The 13,043-nt window shown below is 41.8% G+C and overlaps 1 protein-coding gene across 1 annotated transcript in view; it reads right to left on the bottom strand.

Moving 5' to 3' along the window:
- Nucleotides 1-9,427, bottom strand: part of TRABD2B (TraB domain containing 2B) — a 183,591-nt gene extending 174,164 nt beyond the window's left edge. Inside the window, exons 1-2 of the mRNA XM_075286244.1 lie at nt 9,032-9,427; nt 7,084-7,644 (exon numbers count right to left, since the gene is read on the bottom strand). Of these exons, the coding sequence (XP_075142345.1) occupies nt 7,084-7,644; nt 9,032-9,145 (675 nt within the window). The 5' untranslated portion in view covers nt 9,146-9,427. The remainder of the gene's footprint in view (nt 1-7,083; nt 7,645-9,031) is intronic.
- Between the last annotated feature and the right edge of the window lie 3,616 nt (nt 9,428-13,043).

Genomic DNA, 13,043 nt, shown 5'->3' with positions numbered 1-13,043 from the left:
ACGGAGGTCAGCCATAATTGGCTGCCTCATACGATTCTGAGAAAAGCCATGAGTCTGCAAGGGAAAGCTGAAAAGTCTTCATTGGTGCAGGGACATAAAACCGGGGGATGGCGCCAAATTAGATGGAAAAATACCCATAGGGCCTCCCAAGACCTACACAGTCTATGGCAACTACAAGTCTCCTATGCTTGGAAACAATGGAGTTGAGTATTGGTATTTGAGCACTGTGCGTATAGGTTGGCATTACATGGGTACAGTTTGGCAGTATTAGGTCCTGTGTACAGGCCCACTGGATTCTGATGACATCGGAGTGGCGTCCATACTCCATTCTTTTCAATGATGGCTCCAATTTTTATGGAGCAAGATAGAACCCGCTCTATAAATATTGGAATGGAACGGAGCATCGGAACCCCCCTCGGTCGTGTGTATGAGGCCTTACGTTACGGTGTGCACTATATAGCACTATTCCTTAAAGATTGTAAAGAGTGGTTTGCCCAGGTGCCTACACCGCCCTTGATCTGGTCCTGGATACAACTCAAATAATAGGAACTGGCCTCATTCTTCTTTTTCAGGGGCCACAGTCAATAGATAGGGGCAAGGGTGATGTTAAAGCTGGGATCAGGTACAATTTTGAAGAGCTATTATTTTCAATAAACAGATAGGGTGATGCCAGGTATCCATTACATTATATGACCAGGGGTGGTCCAGAGACAGCAGTTACTGGCGGGTCCTCGAGACTAAAGGGACCCCAAAGGCTTTATAGCAACATAACAAGACACCTTGTAGGACTCCATTACAGATTTTGCATTGAAGCTTCAAGTTAGAATATGACCATTGCAGATAGACCTTTATCACAGCTCAGACTGACCCTGCACACAACTCCCATCTCCACAGGCACTATGTATAGGCGTACTATATATCAGAGCCCCCTATACATATTACAATGACATTATCTCCTCCGCACCTTACTGAACACCCCAGGACTATTGATCCCTGATATTCCCTGATAATATTCAATGATTTGCCATTTGGCCCAAATCATGTTCACACATCCAGGAGGCAAATACTGATGAGACGCCTACTGACATCAAAAAGCGGAATAATCTGTACTGAAAGCCCCTAACTAGGTCATGCAAATGACTGATAAGTCTATCACAGTGGGTGGGAGTTTCAGTCACTGGAGCAGCAAGGTTTAACCCATTGAGAAGAAGTCAGTGTGCAGTGGGGAGGGTCTCCTATTCTTCTTGAAAACACAATTAGCACCCTGGTAATCCTATCAGCCTTACAATTAGCACTGGAGCCCTGGAGGATGCCATTAGTGCACACAGAGGAAAATTGCATAACATGAACTGGCTATTAGGGTTGAGCTGATCTTGAGATTTCAGGATCGTTTTTAAAATCTGATTTTCGATCATTTTCCAGCCGATCACGATTGTGAAATTTGCTTGATCGCCGATCTTTCCCGATCCCGATCGCTCAACCCTACTGGCTATACTCTATTTGGCTATTTTTTGCGGATCAAACACAATCTGCCAACAATCTGATTGCGCCAATGGTTGGCATCTCACAGTATTTTCATTTCTGCAGCTCTAGTTTTTCATGAGATAAGCGGTGCCAGTGGTGTGAGGGAGTCATTTATCTCCACTGATTGTTAGGTCATATATACTATGTCTATGGCAAGCTCTATATATTACCTAATTTTACCAGCTTATTAAAGGGATTGTCTGAAACCCAAGGGTATTGGATGCAATATCCAATTGGTGATATCCAATTGGTGGAGACACAACGCCTAGACCCCGCACCAATCAGCCGTTCCAGCTGGTCCCGGGCACTGGCAGCTACATACATGGCAGCAGAGCTGAAGTTCCCCATTGATACAAGGTATAAGCAGTTTTCGGCTCTGTACACTATAGGGCTAAGACGCAACTTTGCGGAAACACAGCTTTTTTTGTTGCAGATTTTGTTGCGTTTTTTTTGAGCCAAAGTTAGGAGTGGATTGAGCAAAAGGTAGAAGTATAACAGCTCAGCAAATGTTTGTCTCTTCTTCGACACACGTAGTGTTAACCTGGGTAACAAATTTCCGCCTTTATTGAAGCGACTCCCGGGACCGTGAACATTTTGCTAGAAAATAATTCTCCCGATGATATTATATAGACAGATGAGCGTACTTGACCTGCCAGTCAAAGTCACGACAACTGAAAGGCCAATCGCAAGCGGTTATGACAGCACGGCCATTATTATAATTGGCGTGTGGATGGCGGGTACGTAATCGCCCCTCTGATCACTATTACCGACATCCAGACGGGCGGTTTCAAATAACATTGGTTTTCTGCCAGTTGTGTTTTTCTTTGGCTGTGACAGAGTTTGTGACCTTAGGAGAAAATTGTCCGCCCAACGTCTCCGCGGATGTAAGAAGGTTGATCAAATATTGCGAGCTATTATGTGACACCACGAAAAAAAAAAATGACGCCCTTTCTTATGTTATTTCCCGAAATAAGAGGGATGTGGGTAAAATTGCAGCCGTTTTAGAACAAACTTTGCGACTTTTTTTTTAAATCTTGGAACCACCTTAAATAATATACAAGACACTTTGATACATAGCAGCTCCATCATACAATATACAATGTTATTATATGTAACATTAGTATAAAAATTGCTTCCATATAAGTTTGGGAGGGTTGCTGGGAATTTTAGAAGCAATGCTTATAGCGACACCATAGAATAATACTGCAGTGCTGAATCTGGAATTGTTCTTTATGCAATTCTCTAATGTATTATACAAGGCTCCAAATTTGCATTGTGAGACACTGGAATGGAAAATCAGTTCTGTTTATGTGCATGGAGTTAGAAAGATTAAATGGGGCATGCGTGGAATTTCTGCAACAAATAAGCTTCATGTGGATGTACAATAAATGTTCTCAAAATAGGGACACTTTGCTAAAAACAGGGACACCGTCGAATATTTGGCCAGTAGTACACCAGTTGCAGGAGATTTGCCTGCTTTTCCAGGAGACCAGGAGGTGACCAAGGTCTTGGAGAGTTGGCATATGCGTATAGCTGTGCCAAATGAGAGGTGGTTAAAAGTAGGTTCTCTTTGATGCAGAGTGGATCCACTAGGTGGCGCTGACTGATTTCCAAGCTATCTGGCTATGACAGGCTTGTAGGCGGAGTCTGGGAGGTCACCCCCTTTTTTGGGAGCCTTTTGCATGTTCCAGGACAGTTGGCAAGTATACAAATAGCTGTGACAAATTAGAGGGTTGAAACTACAATAGAACTGTGCTCTTGGATACAACGTGGATCCAGTAGGTGGCGCTGTGAGAATGGTGGCTGTGTGGTCAGGTGGGTTCTGTCTGCCAGCCCATTATTGCTAACATGCCATCCATCTTGGCATTTATTGTTGCAGCGTGGTCCAAGTAGGGCTCTTAAATGCAACCCCAACTTGCCAGGCAAGTTGTGGACACAGATGGTGCATAATGCTAAGGTCCTGTTCACACAATGGAATTTGGAGAGCAATTTGAAGCAGCTTTCCTTCTTGAATTACTATCCATATTCCATGGTGGAAAGTCAAGATCAAGCAGGACGGCGTCCTAAAAAAAGAAGCGTCCCCCTTCGCCTCCCATTTAAAGCAATAAAAAGCGGATTCCGGGCGGAATTCCGAGCAGATTTTAAGGTGGAATCTGCCTCAACATCAGCTGCAAATTCTGCAATGTGAATGGCAGTAAGAACTCAGACAGCGCCACCTACTGCATGTACAGCAAGACGGGGAGAAGCTACTTTTATCCCCTCCATCTACCCAAATGAGTGGGGACTAAAGTAAGTACAGCGATGTGGTATATGTCAGCGCTATATAATAAGCAGGACAGAAATGGGACAATTCTTCAGGTTAGATGCATAGGTGAGGGTCCGGCGTCCACCCCTGTAGCTATCACTCCCCCCACTCAGCTTTATGAAGTATGTTGTGTGCTTTGTGTAGTGTTGCTGTGTTTGCAGTGTGTCTGCTTGTGACACAGAGTTTGTAAACTTGTCTGCGGGTGAGTATTGTTGTTGGAGCCCAGATGTATATCGCAACCAGCACGTGTAGGCCGAGGATAAACATACAACCCTCCGGGTGCCCCATAATGACACATCTTATACCCAGGGAACCTGGAAAACTGCATTGGAAACGACTCAACCGAGCATCAAAGAAATACAAGCAAAGGTACGAGGAAACTGCGATAGAAGGTTATTAAAAACCAGATACGGCTAGATACATCTGCTAGTCAGGAGCTTTAGAAAGTTGGGTGACAATGGTAATAGAATTGCTTTCCAATAAAAAAAAGATATAACTTTGAAAAAGCAGAATGGGATGTATAGATACAGAATACAGTAAGAAATCTATCAATCCGCCACTTGAAAAAAATTGTACCTACCGGTTATCTATCTATCTATCTATCTATCTATCTATCTCCTATCTATCTATCTATCTATCTATCTATCTATCTATCTATCTATCTATCTATCTCCTATCTATCTATCTATCTATCTATTATCTATCTATCTATCTATTATCTATCTATCTATCTATCTATCTATTATCTATCTATCTATCTATCTATCTATCTCCTATCTATCTATCTATCTATCTATCTATCTATCTATCTATCTATCTATCTATCTATCTCCTATCTATCTATCATCTATCTATCTATCTATCTATCTATCTATCTATCATCTATCTATCTATCTATCTATCTATCTATCTATCTATCTCTCTCATACCATCCAGCAAGTTACACGGTATAACATCTCCATCTGTAAATTATTCACCTGGATTTACAAGGAGCCATATAATAGCAACCATGTATATTTCCAGCATATGAGCACGTAACTCCAGGGTTTATATTATCCATATAATTTACACCAGATACATTAGGTTTACACTATAAATATCTAGATATAAATGGCCATATCAAATTTTATGTCTTTGGCTAAAACTCTATCTATCTATCTATCTATCTATCTATCTATCTATCTATCTATCTATCTATCTCATTCTAACTATTTATCTATCTATCTATCTATCTATCTCATTCTATCTATCTATCTATCTATCTATCTATCTATCTATCTATCTATCTATCTATCTATCTATCTCTATCTTAATTCTTATGGCAGAGTTGGAAGGGACCTCAAGGGCCATCGGGTCCAACCCCCTGCGAGTGCAGGTTTTCCTAAATCATCCCAGCTATATGTTTATCCAGATTCCGAATGAGATATCTATCTCATTCTATCTATCTATCGATCTATTTATCTATCTATCTACATTCCTTCCTCTTTCTTTCTTTCTTTCATGGAAGACGAAGCCAATACCAAGACTATACAATAAAATCCCCCCTCCCCAGGCAAAACTCAAACAATTCAGCAAACACCTTCCTAGAAGAATAAAGCAGATAATCCTCCGCCACGACCACCTGAAGGTGATGGAGAGATGTTTAATCATGGCTGATAACCCCAAGAATTGATGGTGAGCCAGTCCTAAAGGTATCAATGAGACAAGCCTCCTGCTAATGAGAATTCCCATTCATGTGCTTGATAAAAGCCAGATTGCTGAATAATGTGTGTATTGTGTCACATATGATAAGCTCAGGCCTGGGCGTTGTTCCTTTTCCCTGTGTTTATTCGTGACTTGGCCGGAGCGGACCTCTAGTATTGCCAATACCGCGCAGCGCTGGACATCAGGCTAGTAATAATGAGCTGCTAATTCCTTGTTACGTCTCTAGTGTCGGCAACGTTTACAAGCTCTGGACACCATTAGTAAGTTACTGTGGGTTTTCTGTAGAGGTTTATGAGGTGTTACTGTCAGTTTTAGTACAGCTCATGATACTTCGCTATGTCCTTCCGCCATTGCTATCGGTTGCCATTGCACACTATATACTGACTGGGCTCATAGACATTAGGCCTCATTTATCGAAAGTATCTGACAGTAAGGCCTCACGTACATGACCGTATACAATGAGATCCATGTTCCGCCCCGGTCTCCTAATATACTTCAGTGAACCTGGGACCAACATAGACCTAGGCCCCAGGCTTACTGCCACAGGCACGGGCCTGTGATAATAAAGGTCATGTATATGGGGCCATAGTATATAATGGACATTGCACAATGCAAATGGACGGCTCATGTGCATTAGGCCTAAGTCTTAGTTTCCCATAGCAAACAATCAGAGCTTAGCTTTCATTTTTTAACTTTTTAAAGTGTAGGCAAATTACAGCTACCCATAAGGCTAGGGCTACATAGCGAATTTGTCGCATGGCCAAAGGTCGACTTCCGACTTCTTCACTAAAGCTAATGAATGGAGTCGGACTGCGACCCCGAAACAGTCGCCACCACAACTTCTTGTTGCAAAAATTGAACACTGCTCAATTTTTTTGTACTATTAGAAGTTGGGGTCACCATATGTCTCCATTCACTAACATTAGTTACATTAGTGCGTCGGAGGGTGACCCACTGATCTTTGGTCATACGTCAAGAGTCACCAGGTAGCCGTAGCCCAAGTCTGGCCTTGATGCCAAGATAACTTGTTGGTTAACCCTTTGCACGGGAACAAGTAATAAGTAAATGAGCACAACTAGAGTCCTTCAGTATCAAGTTCGATAAACTTCTATGTCTGTCTTAGACACCATTTGATGACTATTGTATTGCCATGAGTGGCACCTTGGCACTGGGTTTCAATGTTATGCCACCCGCATGGTTCTATAGCCCTAGGAAATGGCCAAACTACATGACCATAACAACATCACCTACATGGCAGTTTATGGTGCTCATTGGTTTGGGGTGCTCTAATGGCATCTCATGGTCAAGTTGCAATGAAATACAACAAGCCTATATCCGCCATGGTAAGGCAATGGCTACGGCCAGGATACAATATTAATATATGCCAATATACTACATGTGTCTTGGTGACCCATATAGTACATATAGATGACACCAATTCTTAAAACATAGAGTGATATCACTGAGGTATGAGGAACAAAGAGCCTCAATGATGGAATTATCCTAAAACCCATAAATGGTCCATGTATATAATAAACTTGGTCTCTTACCTGAGACAGGTTCAGCCTATTAAGTGGATGGCATTGCTCCTCTACCCTCTCCACGGCGCCAGTTTTCTTCCGCATCCTATCAGCCTCTTGTGCCAAATATAAATCCAGAACTGGGACACCCCGAGACCGAATATCTGACTCTGTTAAAGAGTTCACCATAAGCATCACCCATACAGGTCGCTTCCTCTCCCAGTTGCCAGCGATGGCATTGAAAAGGTAATCGGCGTAGAGACCTTTGCCCCTTTGGTCTGGAGTCATCCAGTGGGGCATCATTAACTTGACATATTCCAAGTGCCTCTTAAGTCTTCTGTATAGGTCCTTGGGCAGAACGTCCTGTAGATTCTCCCCCTGAGGAAGCATTTGACAGCTGGCCAGAGCTGAGATCGTGTAAGGATCTGTGAGGTCCAGCTCAAAGTAGACATTGTTACTCTCCTGAAACGCTTTCTTTGAGTTCTGGGGTATAAAATCCCAAACCCTGGTATAAGGCACGTGGATAGTTCCAAAAAGGTAAGCAGGTGGATTCCTCTTGATGGTCCATAAGAAAGAATTCAGCTCTTCTTGCTAGAAAACAGAAGGAGAACATCAAACCAAAGTTCTTCAAGGTTCTAAACTCAAATCTTTTCGTATCTGTCGGGGTCCTATTCAGGACAGAATTTATTTAACACCCCCAAATAAGTTTAGTCATTCAGTTTATCATCAGGCCAGCTTAGGTGACACATGGTAATTTCCTATCACTCTTCAAGAAAGACATCTCCCTAGCAAGCAGCATCTTGTCCACCGGTCATCCCCAGTTCACAGACACCATGGGGTGTGCAAATAATGGGCTGAATCCCCTCAGTGCAGATTCCGATAAATAGGATTTGAATCAAAGCTTTCTTTTTTACCCCTGCCCCCATCCCAAACCAGGCAGATCAGTCAATACAGAACATCACATATCCTGGCTGTTTCCATAATATATTTAACCATTATGGGTTGTAAAAACATTATTATATAGTAAACTGCACGGAAGTGGTATATAAAGACGCATCTTTTCAGACAAGCCTATCACAATTCCTAATGCACAAAATTGTCTGAACACTGTATAAGCAATGCCGCCCCTGCTACCTCTTGTGTCACCCCCTCTACCTCATAGATTGTAAGCTCTTTTGAGCAGGGCCCTCAGTCCCATTGTGTGAAATGACGTTCTTTGTTATGTATGTCTGTATCTGAACCCTATAAATTGTACAGCGCTGCGGAATATGTTGGCGCTATATAAATAAAATGTATTATTATTATTATTATAATGCAATACCATATACAACAATAATATACATATTGCATGCATAGTGAGCATAATTGCATATGATATGATATATATATATATATATATATATATATATATATATACACTTGCACTAGTATATGTACTAGTGTGCATGTTCAGTATATGTTTATACATATATATTACAGATAGTTGTAATAGTTACATTTGTGTGCTTGTACTAGTATACATATATGTGCATGTACCATATATAAGTGCAAGTGCATGAAATATATATATATATATATATATACATATAATACACATGGCACACACATGCATATACAGTGTATATATATATATATATATATATATATATATATATAGTAACATTTTAACATGTGTGCTTGCACTATTGCACTAGTGTACATGCATGTACATAGTACATATGCAGCAGATGCATGTTTATACTCGTACACATGTAAATATATATATACTATTATATATATATATATACATATATATATATATATATGTATATATATATCTTTATAAATGTAAATATATATGAATGTTTCCACTTTTATATACAATATACACATACATACATTTATATACTATTGAAATATTTTCACAACAAAAGATCCTACTGATCAACAGAGCTTACAATCTAACATGTCCGTACAGAATACTTAGTAGGTCACTCACCGACTTGGGTAGTCCACACTGACCAGTATCCATTGGAAGTCTCCTGCACAAAACCTCCTGCAAGAAAAAAGTCCCCACTACAAAGTAGTATGGGATGCCAGTCCAGGTCCCCATGGTTCTCCCTGTAAAGTGACAACTTCAGAAACCTTCTGTCCACATTGAACAAGTGCAGAGAAGATCTTATTTGCTGTTGCCTGCAGGAATCTCCTGGGCTCTCTCAGAAGGGATGGGGTGGCAGGGCAGTGCAGGGCTCCTCCATGCTCCTGGCTGTACAGAACTTGTGTGGAGGTATTGCCAGGGTGACAGGGTGCTGATGGGGGTGAGGGGTGTGCTGGGTGCTGCTATTTGAAGAGGCACATGAAGGCAGATCCTGCTCTGCATGTCAGTATCACACTGTGTAACAGCTGGGAAGTTACTGAGAGTCCCATCCTAAACTCCTTGTCAGTGTACTCCTCCCACTAGAGGGTGCAGCCACACCGCTCTCCCCACCCCAAAAAGTTCAGCAGAAGAGACCTTCGCCTGCAGATTGTGAGCTCATCCCAGGCTGCGACACACGACACGGTCAGGGCTCCGAGGACAGTGCTAGACCTTAGTGGCCCTCATGGCAGGAACTTTGACTTTTTGCTGGTCTTGTTACGTTGATGCAGCTGGATAACTTGTTCTTGACTTCTCTCATACACAGTCACTAGGTAGAAGATTCAAGGAATATCACACCTTTTAAATGTGTATCAGCTATCTACATCCAGTGAGCTATACAGCCCTTATGGGATATGTGATCTCGCCGCCATATGGGAAACTTTCTAGTGCAATCTCTTATTACGTAACGCGATCTTTCCCTATAGTCTTAGAAAGAGATAACTGAATGCCTCGAGACAAAATCTGCAAGCGTTCTACCAGCAATACATGTAATGCGGTATTCTAATTTATAGTCACATGCACTGGTAAAATCTGTGCAGAACAATGACCACAACGTAGAGCTGATCTGTATACGGATTTGCATGACAATCTGTGGCAGAATTTCAGATTTCAGCTGCAGATTCATGAAAATTCATCCGAGTCCCATTTCAGGATTGCCAGCCTTGATGATATCTGTTCCAGTAGAGAATAAAGATGATGCCTCACTTTGCGAAAATGCAGCGTTTTTGGCCATTGCGGAAACACAGCAGAAAAAAATATGCTAAATTGCATAATCTCATCCACACCTTGCAGAAAAAAAGAGCTGCAGAAATCAAACCTTTGTAATTTTAGCTGCAAAAACATATTCAACTACAGGAGGCAAAAATGCAAAAAGCAGTGAAAATACAAGTGTTTTTGCTTTTCCACTACATTTTTTAGCTGTGTTTTGCCTTGTGTTGCCTTCGGTTTAGTGTCTTATTAATGTGCTAGTCATGTTTTTATGCTTACACATTTATTCCTACTGTATGGACCCATACACATGTTCAAGTATTACCTGTCCGTTATGTGGCCTGGGCTCACTGCCAAAAATGAATGGGACCGTGCGGGCACAGGTGGCACATAGGTAACATCCATAATGTCCTACAATGGCACATGCAAATCTGCACCAGAAATGTGATATAAATGATGATAAATCTGGCCCGACACACATATGCAATATAAAAAATGGAAATTGGACAGGTTCAATAGTTTTGCCCACTTCTATTGCCAATATGCACCATGACCAAGACAACATGGTGGGGATTAGGCATAGAAATTGGCGTTAAAAGGAATTTAAGCTGACATTTTTGTATGGATTTCTATATAATAGGCTGTCGGTCACTGGACAGGACCGCCCACTGGACTCCTGATCAGAAATTAAGATGAATAAAAAAAAAAATACAGAATTTTGTTCGAACAAAAATATCCCTTTAGCTTCTCCATATCTACAAGAACTGCCACAAGGAGGAGGGGGGATGACTTCTGAGACCCCCACAGATCCTGAGAACAGTGACTTTTTACCCCCATTGTGAACATAGCAGAGGACACAAAATGCTGATGCCGTCTCCATTCAATTCAGTGGGAACGTCGGAAGCGATGACAAGTTTTGTTTTTTATCCCCGTGTCAGTTATGGGTCCAATAGTCCATTATTATTGATTCCTTAAAATTCCTCTATTGTGGCTCCATTTTTGCTACAGTGTTCTAAATCCCCTATATAGAGCTAAGTTATGAAGGTTTTTACTGTGCTAAAAATTGCAACTTTTTAGCGTTTTCCTTGCTACTTTATTTGTAAAAGGGTCGAATAAGTTGGGTAGTAGGTAGCAAGCCTTAAAAATATCATAATTATTAGGAATCGTGGCCTATCTGATGCCAGTAAGAAATAGAATAAGACTGGCGTACGGAATGCCTTTCTTAAAAGAATCTTCTCAGTAGCTCCCTCTAGTGGTGCTAATAGAAAGAACATTTTCTTCTATCTATAAATCTATGCCAGAGGTTTGCATTATACTGTATACGATTATATGTTGCAATCGTTGTATCTTATAACTATTTCTGAAATCAGTTTCTCATTAGGTAAGAAAATGAACTCAAAGCAGTGATGGCATCATCAGTAACCTTGTGGGAGGAGCAAGGTCTTCAAATGATCAAAATGCCATCTAGTGGTCAAAGTCTTATTGCAATGATGCCTAATTCAGAAATAACAATGGTCATCGCTGCGTCAGTCAGCTCTAGTCATTGATCTGGAAAACAGTGGTTTGCTTTCGATCTTATTGCACTGTATCCACCGCTCTTTACTTTATTGCTACCCTTCTGTACCCACTTTGAGGGTGTTCTACACCGATTGGTAACCAGAGTCTCCCAATAACTTTGCTGGGTAAGAGGTTCGGCCATTCTGGCAACTCAATCACCATTGGATCTTGGTGGTTTATTTCAGAAGGTAAGTTTCTCCTGACCGTGTTCCTGATCTCTGGTCTCTTATTGCCAATGTAACATGAAGGTGAGGGGCACAGAAACAACAATTGGGTTTGAGGTTTCTTTATTACAACTTGGAAAATGGTGAACAATTTGGAAATATTGTCAAACAGAGAAGATGATAATGGGGTCTGTCATGGTCTTCCTTCAGCTACCTGGCCGACACAAGGACAATTTCCCTCACATAGGGGTTTGTTGAGGTGCAGCCTGACCTGCTCCCGTTGGGATCGAGATACCATTGTACGCTTGTCTGGGCTGCTCCGGGCTTCTATGTCCAATCTTCTCACATTTTGCCTTCCCACTCTGCTGGGGCACCTGGATCTCTGACATGGTGCCCACCATCAGCTCTGTGGCATAACCCAGATCTTTTCCCTACCTTCAGTCTCCTGTGCTTAGCAGGTTAGCCATATTGATAGGCCCATCACCATCTAATATGTCGGGTATTCATTATCAACACTACACCTCCGTGCAAAATATGTGAAGTGGGCCCCATTAACGTGTGATGTCTATAAGGCTGCAGTCAAGTTTCTGTTCTTCAGGGCCACTTGGGGGAAACCCAATCCACTTAAAACGCGATTACCCATGGAAACTTATAAACTATAATGAGATCCGTTGGGTTTCCACCAGAAAAATGTTTGCAGGACTTTTTTCTCTGAAATTTGCAAGCGGAATGGGGAATGGAATCGCTAAATCTCATTATGTTGTAGAGAGGCCTTTGGTCCACCTGAGCCTTGTAACAATCACGATTTCTGCACCTCTATAGCTATGCCCCTGCTACACCTGCATCATTGATCAAGGGATTTGGATCCTCACAGACATTTTGGTGCCATCCTCTAGTCTGGTGTTCCTGGCAATGACCCACAGCTCCGTCGGACCATGCTTCAGCCCAGACCGTCCATGGCTTCACACTTCTGCCTGACTTCTCTTCTTGATTCTGTTCCCGACTATTCTTTGGTTCCTTCGGTGTCTGGCTTTCTCCGAGGACAAAGACCTATAGATCAGCCTCTAGCAAAGTCCATATGCAGCACTTTGGGGAAGTGCACTGTAAATACTGGGGATCCCCCAGACTCTGCACCTTGGTCTAACCTGTGCAAAACCAATAGCAGC

This window comes from Leptodactylus fuscus, chromosome 9 (assembly GCF_031893055.1).
Source record: "Leptodactylus fuscus isolate aLepFus1 chromosome 9, aLepFus1.hap2, whole genome shotgun sequence".
NCBI lineage: Eukaryota > Metazoa > Chordata > Amphibia > Anura > Leptodactylidae > Leptodactylus > Leptodactylus fuscus.
Note: the sequence above shows the minus strand (reverse complement) of the source record. Positions and strands in the feature narration are given on the sequence as shown.